This window comes from Oryx dammah, unplaced genomic scaffold, assembly GCF_014754425.2.
Source record: "Oryx dammah isolate SB20612 unplaced genomic scaffold, SCBI_Odam_1.1 HiC_scaffold_26, whole genome shotgun sequence".
In the NCBI taxonomy this organism is placed as follows: domain Eukaryota; kingdom Metazoa; phylum Chordata; class Mammalia; order Artiodactyla; family Bovidae; genus Oryx; species Oryx dammah.
The window spans coordinates 95,991,324-96,010,467 of NW_024070210.1; the positions used below are offsets into that span (position 1 = coordinate 95,991,324).

Genomic DNA, 19,144 nt, shown 5'->3' on the forward strand with positions numbered 1-19,144 from the left:
ATTTAAACTTATTTTATCTAGACACATACATATATAATATCTGAAAAGTAGACTTCAGAATTGTTCATAATATAAAATAAAAGATGGCTATCTAAATTTTTATGAAAGCAGGTTCATTCACCCTAAGGAGTACTCTGTAGTCATTAAAATGAATGAGACTGCTCTAGATGGGTTTATATGCAAAGCTTTTCAAAATATAAGTACAAACAAGCAACATGATAAGCAAAATACATGTGTGATCCCATAAGTAAAAATTTTTAATGTTCTATTTTTATGTGCTGTGTTTAGTCGCTCAGTAGTGTCCAACTCTTTGTGACCCCATGGATTGTAGCCTGTCAGGCTCCTCTGTCCATGGGATTTTCCAAGCAAGAATACTGGAGTGGGTTGCCATTCCCTCCTCCAGGGGATCTTCCCAGCCCAGAGATTGAACTTAGGTCACTCACATTGCAGGTGGATTCTTTACCATCTGAGCCACCAGGGAAGCCAAAGAATACTGGAGTGGGTAGCCCATCCCTTCTCTAGGAGATCTTCCCGACCCAGGAATTCAACTGGGGTCTCCTGCAGGTGGATTCTTTACCAGCTGAACTACTGGGGAAGCCTTACATTTTTATATGTTAGTGCAAAACTAATTTTCTAGAAGGATACACAAGAAACTGGGAAGAAGGACTAAAGTTGCAGGAGGAAGACTTGGTTTACATTTTATATTTGTTTGAATTTTTGCATATGAACATGTTACCTTTATATAAAATGCCTTTATAAAAATTTTAAAAGAAAAAGATTAAGTATCTTAAAAATTATTTAAGTTAGATTTATAGCTAATATAAGAGGCAATTAATTCCCCAATCCAATTGATCAAATTAGGAAATTTTATAATAAAACAATTAAACAGTGATACTCTACTCATACAGTCAAAGATTAGAAATGCCCATGAAATGTTTTACTTACAATCCTCCTTCTAGGAAATTACAAACATTTTCATCTCTCTTAGATACCAAATGGAATGTCTCCCTGATGATTTGCTGTTGTGTATCTTCACTCTGAGAAAGAATAATTCATATATGTTAGAGTCCAATTTTTAGGTTTAACAGTTTTATAAAAATTTGAAAATAAAAAACAGTAATCTGTCTGGGAAATTCATCTAAGAGAATAGTCCTTGGAGAACTAACCTATTATATCTTAATAGAAACAAACCCCAACATTTCAAAATTAAAAAAAAAAGCAAAAGCATAACATAAAAGCAGCACTTAATATTTTCCAGTGTAATAAAATTTATTTCTCAGCTTTAAAAACCAACAAGAAAAATATAACATGAATTATAGACACTGGTAAAAGGGAAACTAGATATCAACTAGTCAAAGTACATTGTACAAATGTGTAAACTGAAACAAAGAGATAGTGTTATAAACAATTCATGGAGCTAATCCATATTTTAAAAGAAAGAACAGAAGTTTGGTGCTCTCAATTAAGTAAGTTTAAGTGCACACTGAGGTAAGAGTTTATCCAGCTTACTTATCTTTATGTAAGCACAGCTTAAAACCAAGAATTGACTCAACAAATATTTACTAAATTCACCAAGCAATTCATATCCCAGTAAAAAAAAGAATCAGCTTCTCAAACACTGCAATATAAAATTGGGCAAAATCATGAACAAGAAATTTCCCAGGAAAGAATATATGATGGTCCATAAACAAATGAAAAGATGCTAAACCTCATTAGTTATGAAGTGAAATACAAATTAAAGTAACAATGAAATAACTCAACACTTACCGTATGAGCAAAAATATAAAAGTATGACAATATCAAATGTTGACAAAGATATGGAGCCAAAGAAATTCTCGTGGTACCAGTGGAAAGGTAAATGGTAAAATCACTCAGGCAAGAAGTTTTACAATTCAGCACTCTACTGTTAGGCACAATGCTAACCCATATGAAACCATTGTTTCTGAAGGTCAAAAACAGTAGAATATTGACAACTACATATACATAACAAATTCTTAACCTGTATACCAAGAAACACACAGAAGACTGTTCATAAAGGCACCATACCAACAATAACAACAAAAAAAGCTGAAAACAACCCAAATGTTCACCAGTCACGTAAGTTACAGTATGCTTATATAGTGGAATCCTATAAGAAGTAAAAATTAAGTAAATTATACCCACCAATATGAATGATTCTCAAAAAATTAATGTGGAAAAAAGGAGTTACCAGAGCTCAAGTTGCCATTAAAAAAAAAATACCACAAACGGATGACTTAACTAACAGAAATGTATTTTCTCACAATTCTGGAGGCTAGAGGTTCAAGACTGAGGTGCCAGAATAGCTGGTTTCTGGTGAGTGGCATCTTTTTGGCTTGAAGATAACCACCTGCTCACTGCATTCTTACACGTCCTTATGGGGAGAAACAGCAAGAATAGGCTCTCTGGTATCTCTTCTGGAAAGGGCACTAATCACATCATGAGGGCCCCATGGTCATCATCTCATCTAAACCTAATTAAGTTCCAAAGTCCTAACCTCAAATCAAATTGAGGGTTTGGGCTTCAACAAGTAAATGTAGGGGGTACATAATTCAGTCTACAGTACGGGAGAAAAGCAAGTACCAGAATAATATGTAATCACTCCATTAGTATAAAATTCAAACACATGGAAAACTAAACATTGTGTCTGACAAAAATTTGGAGGTGATAAAAATAAAACTATAAAGAAAATCATGGACATGATTAACAGATTTCAAAGGCCTATTTTCATAGGAAGAAACACAACTGTCATTCATAGATAAAAAGATTTTCCACACAGAAAATCTAATATCATTTACACAGAAGTGATACAATTAATAAACAGTTAAAATAAGAACACAAAGACATTACATAAAAATCCTACTGCCATTCTAAACTTCTGCAAGAATGAGTTGCAAAATGTAATTTTAAAAAGATACCATCAAAAATCATGCATTAAAGGAAACAAAAAAATTGCAAGAAAAAATGTAAAACTTTACTGGAAAAAGTTAAAGAATATCTAAGTAAATGAAAATATGTATAATGTTTATAGACTGAATGATCCAATATTACACAGATGCTCAAACTCCCCAAAATGCTCCAAAGACTTCAGTTCAGTTCAGTTCAGTTGCTCAATCATGTCCGACTCTTTGTGACCCCATGAATCGCAGCACGTCAGGCCTCCCTGTCCATCACCAACTCCCGGAGTTCACTCAAACTCACGTCCATCGAGTCAGTGATGCCATCCAGCCATCTCATCTGCTGTCGTCCCCTTCTCCTCCTGCTCCCAATCCTTCCCAGCATCAGAGTCTTTTCCAATGAGTCAACTCTTTGCATGAGGCGGCCAAAGTACTGGAGTTTGACTTAAGGTAATTCTAATCAAAATTTCAACATGGGTGTGGGAGATAAACTTGAAAACCTGATTATGACTCAAAATATGATTTATATATGAGAACAGAGGGCTAGAATAACCAGACACTCAAGTAGAATACAAGAGGACCTGCTGACCAGGCGAGAATTATTATAAAGCCACAGTAATTAAGATAATATATTGGTGCAGAAATAGGGAAAATGACTGATGGAGCCAGAAGCACACCCACACATAAGTATAATAATTTAATCTTAAACATAATACACATGCAGATTAGCAGGGATGGAAGGGCATTTTCATAAATGGTCCCAGGATGAAAATTTTTGGTTTTGTTCTAATACAATGAACTTCTAGCTCTCATGTTATACTCAAAAATCAGTCCCAGATTGATTAAAAATAAATGTCAGTGCAACCTAAAAGTTCATCAACAGAGGAATGGATGAAGAAAATGTGGTACATATACACAATGGAATATTACTCAGCCATTAAAAAGAATGAAATGCCCGTTGCAGCAGCATGGATGGACCTAGAGTGTGATACTGAGTGAAGTCAGACAGAGGGCAAAAATATTGTATGACATCCCTGATATGTGGAATCTATAAGAAATGATACCAATGAACTTACTTACAAAACAGAAAGAGACTTACAAACTTATAAAATGAAATTAAGGTTGAAGGGAAGGAAGGAAGGGGGAAAGGGATAATTAGGGAGTTTGGGAAGGTCATGTACACACTGCTATATTTAAAATGGATACCAACAAGGACCTACTGTATAGCACATAGAACTCTGCTCAATGTTATATGCCAGTATAGATGGAAGGGGGGTTTCAAAGGAATAGATACATGTATATGTATGGCTGAGTCCCTTCGCTGTTCACCTGAAACTACCACAACATTGTTAATTGGCTATACCCCAATACAAAATAAAAAGTTTAAAGTTTAAAAAAAAAATGTCAATGATGAAGCTACAAAAATCTAAAAATATAATACAGAAGACTATCTTTATAACGTTGTAATAGTGTTGGACTTTTAAACAAGACACAAATGATAACTATAAAGGAAAAGGTTCGCAAATTTGATCACATCAAAAGTAGGCATTTTTAATGCTGAAGTGACATCACAAAAAGAATTAAGAGAGCTACAAACATGACAAGCATTTCTACAATACATAAAACTGACAAAAGGAGTAGTATCTAGCACACAAAAAATACTTAAATGCCAGCAAGAAAAAGATAAAAATTCCAACAGAAAAATAACTTGGTAAAAATAAGACTTGGAATACAACAAACTAAAAAGTTTCTCTATAGCAACGAAAACCATCAACAAAATAGGTAACCCACTGAATGGAAGAAAATGTCTGCAAGCCATATATCTGATCAGAGGGTTAATATTCAAAGATATAAAGACTCCATACAACTGAATAGCAAAAAATAAAAATAAAAAATAAAAAAATCCAAACAATCCTAATTTTAAACCTTAGGACCAAAGATCTAAATAGACTTTTCCAAAGAAGACATACAGATGGCCACAAGGTCCATGAAAAGATGCTCAATATCAGTACTCATCAGGGAAATACAAAGGAAAACCACAATGAGGTACCACTTCACACTTGTCAGAATGACTGTAACAAGGATGCTCGAGTGTTGGTGGGCAGGTAGAGAGAAGGGAACCACGGCGCACTGCTGATGAGAACATAAGTTGCTGCAGCTGCTACGAAAACCAGTATGGAGGTTCCTCAAAAAAGTAAAAGGTAAAAACAGAACTACCACATGATCCAGCAATTTCACTTCCAAGCTTTTATCTCAAGAAAATGAAAATACTCATGTGAAAAGATAAAAGCATTCTCATGTTCATCTGAACATTATATACAATAACCGATATATGGAAGGCACCTGAGTGTCCATGGATAAAGAAAATAAACGTGGTGCATATAAAGGCATTCCCTGGAAATACTGAAGGTTTGCGTCCAGACCACAGTACAGCAATAAAAGGAGTAACACAAAATTTTTGGTTGCCCAGTTCATTAAAAAGTTATGTTTATTCTATAATGTGGGCTACTAAGATTCAACAGGATTATGTATAAAAAAAGTACATACCTTAATTAAAGAAAACTTTATTGCTAAAAAAATGTTAACCATCATTTGAGCTTTCCCTGAATCATAATCTTTTCACTGGTGGAAGGTCTTGCCTCAGTGGCTGCTGACTGATCAGGGTGGTGGTTGCTGAAGGTTTGGGTGACTACAGCAACTTCTTAATATAAAACAACAATGCAGTTTGCCACATCGATGGACTCTCCCTTTCATAAAGGAGGAATCATGTAGTGCTGCTTGACAGTATTTTACCCACAGGAAAATTTCTTTCAAAACTGGAGCCAGCCCTCTCAAAGCCTACAACTGCTTTATCAACTAAATTTATGAATTACTCTAAGTCCTTTGTTGTCCTTACAACACTCTTTACAGCATCCCCATCAGGAGTAGATTCTGTCTCAAAATACCATTTCTTTGCTCATCATTATGAAGCAACTCCTCATCTGTTCAAGTTTTATCATATTGTTGTTGTTCAGTCGCTCAGTCATATCCAACTCTTTGCAACCCCATGGACTGCAGCATTCCAGACTTTTCTGTCCTTTACCATCACCCAGAGCTTGCTCAAACTCATGTCCATTGAGTCAGTGATGCCATCCAACCATCTAGGCCTCTGTTATGCCCTTCTCCTCCTGTCTTCAATCTTTCCCAGCATCAGGGTCTTTTCCAATGAGTCGGCGCTTCACATCAGGTGGCCAAAGTACTGGAGTTTCAGCTTCAGCATCAGTCCTTCCAATGAATATTCAGGATTGATTTAATTTACGATTGATCTCCCTGCAGTCCAAGGGACTCTCAAGAGTCTTCTCCAACACCACAATTCGAAAGCATCAATTCTTTGGTAGTCAGCCTTCTTTACGTCCAACTCTCACATCCATACATGACTACTGTAAAAACCATAGCTTTGACTACACAGACCTTTGTCGGTAAAGCAATGTCTCTGCTTTTAATACTCTCTAGGTTTGTCACAGCTTTTCTTCAAAGGGGCAAGCATCTTTTAAATTTCATGGCTGCAGTCACTGTCCCCAGTGATTTTGGAGCCCAAGAAAATAAAGTCTGTCATTGTTTCCCCATCTAATAGCCATGAAGTGATGGGACCAGATGTCATGATCTTCATTTTTTGAATGTTGAGTTTTAAGCCAGCATTTTCACTCTCCTCTTTCACCTTCATCGAGAAGTAAAAATATTTCTTCTTTGCTTTCTGCCATAAGGGTGGTGTCATCTGCCTATCTGGGGTTGTTGATATTTCTCCTGGCAATCTTGATTCCAGTTTGTGCTTTACCCAGCCCAGCATTTTGCATATGTACTCTGAGTTATATAAGTTATATAAGCAGGGTGACAATATGCAGCCTTGACATACTCCTTTCCCAATTTGGAAACAGTCTATTGTTCCATGTCCAGTTCTAACTGTTGCTTCTTGACCTGCATACAGATTTCTTAAGAGGCAGGTAAGGTGGTCTGGTATACCCATCTCTTTAAGAATTTTCTACAGTTTGTTGTGATCCACATAGTCAAAGGCTTTAGTGCAATCAATGAAGTGGAAGTAGATGTTTTTCTGGAATTCTCTTGCTTTTTCTATGATCCAGCGAATGTTGGCAATTTGATCTCTGGTTCCTCTGACTTTTCTAAATCCAGTTGGTACATCTGGAAGTTCTTGGTTCCAGTACTGTTGAAGCCTAGCTTGGAGGATTTTGAGCACTACTTTGCTAGCATGTGAAATGACTGCAATTGTGTGGTAGTTTGAACATTCTTTGGCACTGGAATGAAAACTGACCTTTTCCAGTCTTGTGTCCACTGTTGAGTTTTCCCAATTTGCTAGGATACTGAGTGCAGCACTTTAACAGCATCATCTTTCAGGATTTGGAACAGCTTAGCTGGAATTCTATCGCCTCCACTAGCTTTGTTCACAGTGAAGCTGCCTAAGGCCCTCTCGACTTCACATTCCAGGATGTCAGGCTCTAGGTAAGTGATCACACCATCATGGTAATCCAGGTCATCAAGATCTTTTTTGTATAGTTCTGTGTAATCTTGCCACTTCTTAATAGCTCTGCTTCTGTTGCTGCTGCTACTGCTAAGTCACATCAGCTGTGTCCAACTCTGTGAGATCCCATAGACACAGCCCACCAGGCTCCTCTGTCCCTGGGATTCTCCAGGCAAGAACACTGGAGTGGGTTGCCATTTCCTTCTCCAATGCATGAAAGTGAAAAGTGAAAGTGAAGTCGCTCAGTCGTGTCTGACTCTTAGCGACCCCATGGACTGTAGCCTACCAGGCTCCTCTGTCCATGGGATTCTCTAGGCAAGAGTTCTGCTTCTGTTAAGTCCATACTATTTCTGTCCTTTATTGTTTCCCTCTTTGTATGAAATGTTCCCTTGGTATCTCTAATTTTCTTGAAGAGATCTCTAGTCTTTCCCATTCTGTTGTTCTCCCCTATTTCTTTGCACTGTTCACTTAGGAAGACTTTCTTATCTCTCTTGCTGTTCTTTGGAGCTCTGCATTTACATCCTCAGGCTCTGCTCCTAATTCTAGCTCTCTTGCTATATCTACCGCATCTGCAATTACTTCCTCCACTGGAGTCTTGAATCCCTCCCCTGCAAGTCATTCATAAAGGTTGGAATCAACTTCTAACTCCTGTGAATGTTGATATTATCACCTCTTCTCATGAATCATAAATGCTCTTAATAGCATTTAGAATGGTGAACCCTTCCCTAAAGGTTTCCAATTGACTGCCCACATCCATCAGAGGAATCACCGTCTGTGGCCACTATAGCCTTACAAAATATCTTTTTTAAAGTAGAAGACTTGAAAGTCAAAATGAGTTCTTGATCTGTGGCCTGTATACTGTATAAGCAAGCATGAAAATGACATGAATCGTACATCTTCACCACAGCTTTGGGTGACCACCTGCATTGTCAATGAGCAATAATATTTTGAAAGGAATCTTTTTTTTTTTTTTTATGAGCAGGAGGTCTTAACAGTGGGCTTAAATTCAGTAAACCATGTTGTAAATAGATGTGCTGTCATCTGGCTTTGTCGTTCCATTTACAGAGCACAAGCAGAGTAGCACAATTTTAGCATAATATTAGCATAATTCTTAAGGGCCCTGGGATTTGGGGAACGGAAAATGAGCAACAGCTTCAAATGAAAGTCACCAGCTGCACTAGCCCTTGACAAGAGTCAGCCTAGTCTTTGAATCACTGATGCCAGGCCCATCCTGGATGGCTTCTTCTTCCAATAGAAAGATGTTCTGTCTACATGGAAAATCTGTTTAGTACAGTCACCTTCGTTCATCATCTTGATTTTTCCGAATCACTCACTTGCTGTTTCACCTTGCACTTTCATGTTACTAAGGTTTCTTTCCTTAAACATCATGAATGAACCTCTGCCAGTTTCAAACTTATCTTCTGCAGCATCCTCACCTCTGTCAGCCTTCACAGAGCTGAAGAATTAGTCATGCTCTGGATTAGGCTTTGGCTTAAGGGAATGTTGTGGCTGCTTTGACCTTCTATCCAGACCACAGAAACTTTCTCCACATCAGCAGTTGGGCTACTTCACTTTCTTATCATTCGTGTGCTCACTGCAATAGTACTGTTAATTTCCTTCAAGAACGTTTCCTTTGTGCTCACAGCTTGACTATCTGTTTGGTGCAAGAGACCAAGCTTTTAGCCCACCTTAGCTTTCAACATGCCTTCCTCACTAAGCCTAACCACATCTTGCTTTTGATTTAAAGTGAGAGATGTGGGACTCCTTTCATTTGAACAACTTACAGACTACTATCAGGTCATTAACTGCTCTAATTTCAAAGCTGTTGTATCTCAGGAAACAGGGAGGCCCAGGAAGTGGGGGAGAGAAGGGGACTGGCTGGTCAGTGGGGCAGTCAGAACACACACATTTGGTTCACTCTTGTATGTGCGTGTGGTTTGCGGCACCCCCAAAAATTTACAACAGTGACATCAATGATCCCTCACAGACCATTATAACAAAGAAAATAATAATGAAAATATTTGAAATATTGCAAGAATTACCAAAATGTGACACAGAGACACAAGTGAGCAAATGCTGTTAGAAAAACTGGCGCCAACAGTCTTGCTCGAGGTAGGGTTGCCACAAACCTTCAATCTGTAAAAAATGCAAAATCTGGGTTAAAGTGTGATAAAACAAAGGGCAATAAAATGAGGTGTGCCTGTAAATCTGTGTTATTTTTAAGTCACTAAGTTTGTGGTCATTTCTTAGGGCAGCAATAAAAGTAAATACCTGGCCATACTGAAAACAGGAGGATAAAGAAAATGTCAACAAGCCAGATGCTGAAATTCCTAGTTCTTTACTTCAGTCAGCTCCCAGAATTCCATGCCAGAGGTGGCACAACTGAAAGTCAGCTGTGCATATCTCTTTCAAATTCTGCATGCCGTCACACGATGTCACTACACCACGCTGAGAGCATGAAGCCGACATAACGGAGCACTTATACCATGCAGCAGATACCACAAAATAGGGCTCTGTCCTCCCAGCTAAGCCAGTGGTTACAAAAAAACACTGGCCATCTGTATGTCTTCCTTAAATGCAAATCAAAACTTCAAAGAGGTATCATTTCACACTGGTGAGAACGGCTACCATTAAAAAGTCTACAAATAATAAATGCTGGAGAGGGTATGGAGAAAAGGGAATCTTCCTACACTGTTGGTGGGAATGTAAGTTGGTGCAGTCAATTTATGGGAGGTTCCTCAGAAAACTAAAAACAGAATTACCATATGATCCAGCAATCTCACTCCTGGTATATACCCAGACAAAACTATAATTTGGAAAGATACATGCATCCTTATGTTCATCAGTTCAGTTCAGTTGCTCAGTTGTGTCCAACTGTTTGCAACCCCATGAATCGCAGCACGCCAGGCCTCCCTGTCCATCACCAACTCCCAGAGTTCACTCAGACTCACGTCCACCAAGTCCGTGATGCCATCCAGCCATCTCATCCTCTGTTGTCCCCTTCTCCTCCTGCCCCCAATCCCTCCCAGCATCAGGGTCTTTTCCAATGAGTCAACTCTTCGCATGAGGTGACCAAAGTATTGGAGTTGCAGCTTCAGCATCATTCCCTCCAATGAATATTCAGGACTGATTTCCTTAGGATGGACTGGTGGGATCTCCTTGCAGTCCAAGGGACTCTCAAGAGTCTTCTCCAACACCACAGTTCAAAAACATCAATTCTTTGGTGCTCAGCTTTCTTCACAGTCCAACTCTCACATCCATACATGACCACTGGAAAAACTATAGCCTTGACAAGATGGACCTTTGTTGGCAAATATCTCTGCTTTTCAATGTACTATCTAGGTTGGTCATATCTTTCCTTCCAAGGAGTAAGTGTCTTTTAATTTCATGGCTGCAGTCACCATCTGCAGTGATTCTGGAGCCCAGACACTGACACTGTTTCCACTGTTTCCCCATCTATTTTTCATGAAGTGATGGGACCAGATGCCACGATCTTAGTTTTCTGAACGTTAAGCTTTAAGCCAACTTTTTCACTCTCCTCTTTCACTTTCATCAAGCGGCTTTTTAGTTCCTCTTCACTTTCTGCCATACGGGTGGTGTCATCTGCATATCTGAGGTTATTGATATTTCTCCCGGCAGTCTTGATTCCAGCTTGTGCTTCTTCCAGCCCAGCGTTTCTCATGATGTACTCTGCATAGAAGTTAAATAAGCAGGGTGACGATATACAGCCTTGACGGACTCCTTTTCCTTTTTGCAGCACTATTTACAATAGCTATGACACAAACAGATGAATGGGTAAAAATGTGGTACATATATACAACAGAATACTAGTCAGCCATAAAAAGGAATGAAACATAGATGTGACTAAAAATTATCATGGGGCTGATAGCTCAGTTGGTAAAGAATCCGCTTCCAATGCAGGAGACCTGGGTTTGATCCCTGGGTTGGGAAGATCCCCTGGAGAAGGATAAGGCTACCCATTCTGGTATTCTGGCCTGGAGAATTTCAAGGACCGTATAGTCCATGGGGTCACAAAAGAGTCAGACACCACTGAGCAACTTTCACTTCACAAAGATTATTACAGTAAGTGAAGTCAGAAAGAGAATGACAAATAGCATGATACCACTGATATGTGGAATTTAAAATATGGCGCAAATAAACCTGTCTACAAATCAAAAACATACTCATAGACATAGAGAGCAGACTTGTGCTTGCCAAGGGGAAAGGACAGTGGGGAGAACTACTGGGAGTTTGGGATTAGTAGAGGTAAAGTATTACATGTAGGATGGATAAACAACAAACTCCTACTGTATAGCACCGGGAACTATTCTCAATATCTCGTGATAAACAATAATGGAAAAGAATATTTTTAAAAAAGAATGTATGTGTATTACTGAGTCACTTTGCTGTATAGCAGAAATTGGCATAACACTGTAAATCAACTATATGTCAATAAAATTTTTTTTAATTTTAAAAAATATACCATCCAAGCCTCATTCACAAAAATTCCTATACTATCTTCCATGGTAACTAGATGTAGAAGTTCCTTTGACACCATCTCAAGAATGACAAATAAATGCCCACAAAGAAGGTTCTAGCTGATCAGGAACACTAATACTAGACTTAATGTGAGTTAAAAATAAATCTTTATTGTATTAAGCACAAAGACTTGGGGAGACTGATGTTATAGCTGTTTCTATTGTTACACTAGTGAAACTGCTTAGCTTGACCATCTCAAGTAAAGCTCATATAGACAACCTCTATTCATGGATTCAGTAGTCATTTATGGATGTGAGAGCTTAACAATAAAAAAGTGGTGCCAAAGAACCAATGCCTTCAAACTATGGTACTAGAGAAAACTCTTGAGAGTCTCTTGGACTACAAGGAGATCCAACCAGTTAATCCTAAAGGAAATCAGTCCTGAATATTCATTGGAAGGACTGATGCTGAAGCTGAAGCTCCAATACTTTGTCTACCTGATGCAAAGAGCTAAGTCATTGGAAAAGACCCTGAAGCTGGGAAAGACTGAAGGCAGGAGGAGAAGGGGATGACAGAGGATGAGATGGCTGGCTGTCATCACCGACTCAGTGGACATGAGTTTGAGCAAACTCTGGGAGATGGTGAAGGACAGGGAAGCCTGGTGTGCTGCAGTCCTGGGGGTCACAAAGAGTCGGACATGACTGAGTGACTGAACAACAGCAACATGGAGTCAGAATCTCCAGTTAGCTTTTCGTATCCTACTTTTACAAAGAAGTCAACCAAAGATTAGTGGACATCTGATGAAAGCCCTAAATAAAAGCTAAGGACAAAACTAGGGGTGAAGAGCAACCAAAAGGAAGTAAGCCAAGAAGAGAGAAGAAAGTATATGTCATTAATACTAGTGAGGTAAGAAAAGATAATCCAACTATGAAAAGGAACAGCATAACATAAAACAGTAACAGTAAAATTTTTTAGAAAGAGTTCAGGTAAACAAAAAATACGAGGAGAAATTTTAAAATTCAGGGGAAAGACTGGAAAATAAAGTGAGAAAACCATTCAAAAAATTGGACCAAAGGGCAGAAAAATAGGTGAGAAAGAATAGCAGAAGTAGAACAACAATCCAGAGGAATGATGAATAAAAGGAGATTCAAAAAAAAGAACTGAGAAATTTTTCAAGGAGAGAAAACAAGAATTTCCAGAATTAAAGGGCCCATCAAGAACCCAGCACAACTAATGAAAACAGATTCATCGCAAGGGTCTGTGAAACTTATGAAACTGCAGACAAGCAGGAGTCTACATATTTTCTGGAGAGTAAAAGGCGGTCAATACGCAAAGAATAGATAATTAGAATTTCATCAGGCTTTTAGATGACAATACTGGAAACTAAAAGGTAATAGAGTAATGCCACCAAAATTCTGAGGAAAAGTTATTTCCAGCAAAAATTCTATAGGCGGTCAATGTAAAGTTACAGTCTCTTCAGACTTGCAAAGTCTCAAAAAAAATTTATTAATATCTCCCGTGATCTTTTTCAAGAAGTTACTGGAAGATATGTTCCACCATGGTAAGGTAATAAACCAAAAAAACCAAGCAAGAGGAGATCCAGCACAGAACAGGATAAAGGAATACCTACAATAACAAAGATTCTAACATGACTGCCATAAAGCAGGTCCAAAGGATTTCAGGAAAGATTTCCTTTTTTTTGTTGTTGTTGTTGAGTTCCAGAGTCCCCCTGTGGATAGCTGTTCAACAGCTAGTTGTATTCTAGTACTCTTACCCGAAGAGATGAGCACACGTCCTTCTACTCTGCCATCTTGAATCCATCTCTCCAGGAGAGATTTCTTCAGGAGTAAGAAACTGATGGAAAATATATATAACTGAGACAACTGACAAAGCCATGAATTAGGGGTAAGTAAACAAAAGATTAGATCAAAGGAAAAGATGACTATCTTCAAGGAAAAGAGAATGTCAGGAAAAACTAAGAGATTTATAATATGGTTCAGATGAGGATGGTGTTCACAAAAGAAACTAATGTAAACATCAAATACTGATCTAACCAAAATTATGAAATAACTATAAAAGGATTGGAAGGATACAGATGTTGAGTGGGAGGGGTGGAAAAAGAGCTAAACAATCATTTTCAATAGCAGAAGTCAACAGATCATGCCTACAAGTGAAAAATGCCCATTGCCTACAGGCAACAAAACAAGCATGTTATTTAATAAACATGTAATAAATACCAAGTTATCAGATAAATGTATGTACCTACAGGAGAGGGGAATAAGAGCATGTTATTTTTCATAATAAATTCTATAGAACTATATAATAGTTCTTTGCGTGTGTGTGTTCAGTCGGTTAGTCATATCTGACTCTTTATGACTCTTTACGACCCTGTTAGGGTCCTCTGTCCATGGGATTTTCCCAGCAAGAATAATGGAATAGGTTGCCATTTCCTCCTCCAAAGAATCTTCCTGACCCAGGGATGGAATTCCCATCTCCTGCACTGCAGGCAGATTCTTTACTGCTGAGCCAGTGGGGAATCCAGTTACATTCTATAACCTATGTTTATGTACACAACTTTGATAAGCATGCTAAAAATAAAGAAGGGAGGGAAGAGAGTATGGATTCTGCAACCAGACTACCGGGTTTATTCCTGAATATGGTCTTTATTAACTGTGCAACTTTGAGCAAATTGCTTTATCTGCCTGAGTTTTCCTCTGGTAGCAAGAATAATAATATTTACCTCACAGAGTTATTGTGAGGATTGAATTAATACACATAATGCTCTAAAAAACAGCAGCTGGCACATAATAAGCATGGATTAACATTGACTGACTTTAGAATATTCATTTCGAGGCATTGTCATCATCCATTAAATAGCTCTAGAATTCTAATGATAAAGGTCTTATAGGAGTTTCAAGAAAAGTTATCTTTTTGTATTACATTATTGTTTATAAACAAATAACAGGCTATTATATGTTAAACTTTAATTACATTTCACTGTTTTAACAGTGAAAAGAATTTCTTATACAAACTCCAAGACTGCTACTTGGAATCATCTTTCTTAAAATACCAAGCAATACTCAACTAAGAAAATCAATACTAGAAAGAAGCCCTGAAATTTTATTCAAGCAACCGAAGTCTAAGTTAAGATTAAACAAATCAAGTCTCTACTGACAAAAGAAAATTTCCCATTCTTTAAAAATCAATTTAATTTAACAGCTTTCATAAAGAAGCCTGGAGGTTGCTTCAGGCTGATCAGATTTCCTAACGCTACAGTCTCATAACAGAAGTCAAAAGATACACATACATTTCAGTCAGTCACATCTCCTGGATTACATCAGTCTAAAGACAACTAGAATTATATAAAGGCAACAATGCTTATTATTTTTAATACTTCTTAATCCACACTGAAAACTAAATTTAAAAAATCTTCCAGTAGCCCACTAATATAACCTTACCTTTTTCTATGTTCCTTCCTTGATTCTAAACATATATCCTAAACAAAAGGCAACTTTAAAACCCAAACTCTCCTCTAATCAGACAGTAAATATATCATTATCTGCTTCCCTGCCTCCCACAAAAAAATTTTTTCTTAAGGTGCATTCATTTACTCCACTGAACGTCAGAATATCAACAATTACCAACACAAAAAGAAAGTTTCTTTTCCAAAAGAGCTTAAAACAAGAAATAAAATGAATATATCTACTTAGTATTTTTATTTCATATTCTATATTTTGCCTATTTTATTGTTCAAAAAAGAAATAGACATCTTTATGATAAAAGGGGGTAACCTCTGACATAAGAACAACACAAAAAATATATTCAATACTGTAAGAAGCCAAGGGAAACACATGATTTTCAGCAGCAAGATTATCTTCAAAGAAAAGTGACATATATCTAGGGATGGACTTACAGAACAGACAGAATTCAGGAATGCAGAGAAGGAGGAATGTGATGCTACATGATATTGGAGGCAGAAGGAAAAGTTTGGGCCAAAGTACGGACCAAAGCATGACCAAAGTGAGCAGCATATATGAGGAATAATAATTAGTTTATTTTGCATTAAGATGCAGAAGGGAGAGAAAGACTGTCTTTTTCCTAAAGGGAACAGAAGTTTGCAAACTAAGCCACAGAGCACTCCAACATTTAGAAAACATGAAAAAGAGAAGCCCTCAACAGAAAAAATTAAGTTAGCGCGTCGGTTTTTTTGCCAGATCTCGCCCAAGTTGGAAGTCTGCCTGGAAACTTGGTATATGTGAGTAGGCTTCACTTTTAGCCTGAGTGTATAAAGAACAAGCAATCACCATTGGGCTACCCCTAAATCCCAGCCAACAAAGAGAGAAGACAGCACCTGCAACAGAAATTATACTAGCACTTGCCCAGACAGTTTATTAAATTTCTTTGAATTCAATGGTGTTTCCCCTTACAACATATAAAAGTGTATTAATAATGCTTAGCACAAGAAAGCACTCAATATGTGAAAGCTATTATCAACACTCTAAAATTAACATCTATCACACTAAGAAGTTTGCCACTTTCAGTGGCAAAACCCCTATTATTTAATTTAAATAACAAACAGCTGAGAAGGTGATAGACTGAGTCTGAAATATTTAAAGAGAGAGCCTGAACCGTGGTGGAAGCTGATAGGTCTGGGAACTAAAAAACAAAGTAAAATTTGGGGAGGAAAGTTGGAGTAAGGTACCTAGACAATTCAATGGGAAAAGAATAGTCTTTTCCACAAATGGTGAGAGGAAAACTGGATAGCCACCTGCAAAAAATGACATTAACCTTTAGCCCACAACCATAAACAGAGCTAACTCAAAAAAACATCACAGACCTAAATGTAAGAAAACTACAAAACTCCTGAAAGGAAATATAACCTCTATGATCTTGGATTAGACAAAGTTTTCTTAGATATGCCAAAAAAAAAAAAAAAAAACACAGGCAGAGGGGCGGGGGGAAAGGGTAAACTGGACAAAATCAAAATAAGAAACCTTTAGGGACTTCCCCTGTGGTCCATTGGTTAAGAGTCCGCCTTCCAGGGCAGGGGATGCGGGTTTGATCCCTGGTCAGGGAATTAAGTTCCCACATGTCACAGGGTAACAAAGGCTGTGCACCGCAACAAAGAGCTGACGTGGCCAAATAAATACAGACTTTAAAAATCACAAACCTCTGTGCCGCAAATGACACTTGCAGGAAAGTGGAAGCAACAACAAAGATGTACAACTCATGTGTCTGCAAGGTGTCTGCATCCAGAGTACATCAAGGACTCTTACAAACTCAGTAACCAAAAGACATATGACCCAACTTAAGAAGGGATTAAGGATTTGAATAGACTTTTTCTCCAAAGGTATACAAATGGCCAATAAGCACATGAAAAGATGCTCACTGTCACTGTCATTAGGAAAATATAAATGAAAATCACAATGAGATACCATCTGACATCCACCACATTAACTAGAATCAAAAAAGACATGTCATAAAATAAGAGTTAATGAAGATATGAAGAAATTGGAGCCTTCAGACATTGCTGATGGGTATTTAAACAGGAATAGACAATCTGGAGAATGATCTGGCAGTTCTTTAAACAATTAATAAACATAGTTACCATATGACCTAGTCATTCCACTCCTAGATACATAACCAAAAGATATGAAAATATATGGCCACATAAAAAATTTGTACATGAATGTTCAGAGCAACACTATTCACAGTAGTCAAAAAGTAGAAACAGTTCAAACATCCATCAACTGATAAAGGGACAAACAAATGTGGTATGTCTATACAATGGAATATTATTTGGCCATAAAAATGCAGTACTGATATGTGCTACTACATGGGTGAATCCTGAAAATATGCTAAGTGAAAAGACGTCAGCCACAAAAGACTACATATTTCATGATTTCATTTATATGAGATGTCTAGAATAGGCAAATCTAGATACACAGAAAATAGATTAGTAGTTGCCAAAGGCTGGGGGGAGTAGAGATTAGGGATTGACTGTTAATGGGTATGAGGTTTCATTTGGTTTGATAAAAATGTTCTAAATATACATTATGCTGATAGTTGCATTAATACGGCCATGAATAAAAAATTTTTTTAATCACTGAATTATATACTTTAAGTGGGTAAATTTTATAGTATGTGAATTATAAATTATACCTTAAAGATTTTTTTAAAGGTTAGGTAATTCTTAAAAAAAAAAAAAAAAAAGCCAGGGCAAGTTTTTTAGTTTTTTGTTTAAAATATTTCCCAATGAAACTCTCTTTTCTGGAAGAATCTTGTCGAACTTTGCATTTTGTAATAAGAAGGAAGTTCACTCCAAAACAAGGTCTACAAAGAGACGATTCATTTTGAGGAAATAGAAAGAACATCCAAGAACAATCTCTGGACTGTTGTATAGTCCCTTAACTATATAACTTTCCAACCAAGGATAGGAAGTAACAAGAAGTAGTAATACTAAAAGCAGCAATGAAAGTTATTATTAATTTAGGTAACAAGTACTGCGTTTTTATTATGCATCAGGTTTTGAAAGTATTTTCTTACCCAATATTCACTTTAAAAAACCATATTCAAAATAAAAGTCCACAGCAGAAGACTGGTTAAATAAATTATGATGTATTATACAATAAACTATTATATAGTCATTAAAAAATCATTTTCTGGATATGATACCAAAAGCACAGGAGAAAAAAAAAGATGGACCTCACCAAAATCAAAATTTTGTGCATCAAAAGACACTATCCTTTGAAAAGGGATACCACTCCTTGGGTGAATAAGCAACCCAATGATTGGGAGAAAATATCTGCAAATCGTGTATCTGATAAGAAGCAACTCAACAACAAAGAAACCAAATAGCCTGATTATAAAATGGGCAAAGTACTTAGATATTTCTCCAAAGAAGATAAACAAACGATCAGTAAACATGCGAAATGATGCTCAACATCACTGGTTAACAGGGAAGTGTAACCTAACACCCAGGTTCACAGCAGCGTTACTCACAACAGTCAAAAAGTGGAACTCAAGCATCCATTAACAGACAAACAGACAAATAATGCATGGCACGTGCATATATACATGTTATTCAGCCTTGAAAAAGAGGGAAAAGTTGACACATGCAACAGTACTGGTAAATCTCTGAAGACACCATGCCACGTGAAGGGCTTCCCAGGGGGCACTAGTGATAAAGAGCCCATCTGCCAGTGCAGGAAAATAAGAGACACAGGTTCAGTCCCTG

At 37.3% G+C, this 19,144-nt stretch overlaps 1 protein-coding gene across 4 annotated transcripts in view; it reads right to left on the bottom strand.

Moving 5' to 3' along the window:
* LOC120852631 (AP-3 complex subunit sigma-1) overlaps positions 1-19,144 on the bottom strand; it is a 72,173-nt gene that overhangs the window by 42,942 nt on the left and 10,087 nt on the right. For all 4 annotated transcript variants that reach the window (XR_005718600.1, XM_040225968.1, XM_040225970.1 and 1 more), the window contains exon 2: positions 946-1,037. Coding sequence is in view for 3 of the 4 variants with exons in the window: in XM_040225968.1 (XP_040081902.1) it covers positions 946-1,037 (92 nt within the window). In the remaining variant the exon portion in view is untranslated. The remainder of the gene's footprint in view (positions 1-945; positions 1,038-19,144) is intronic.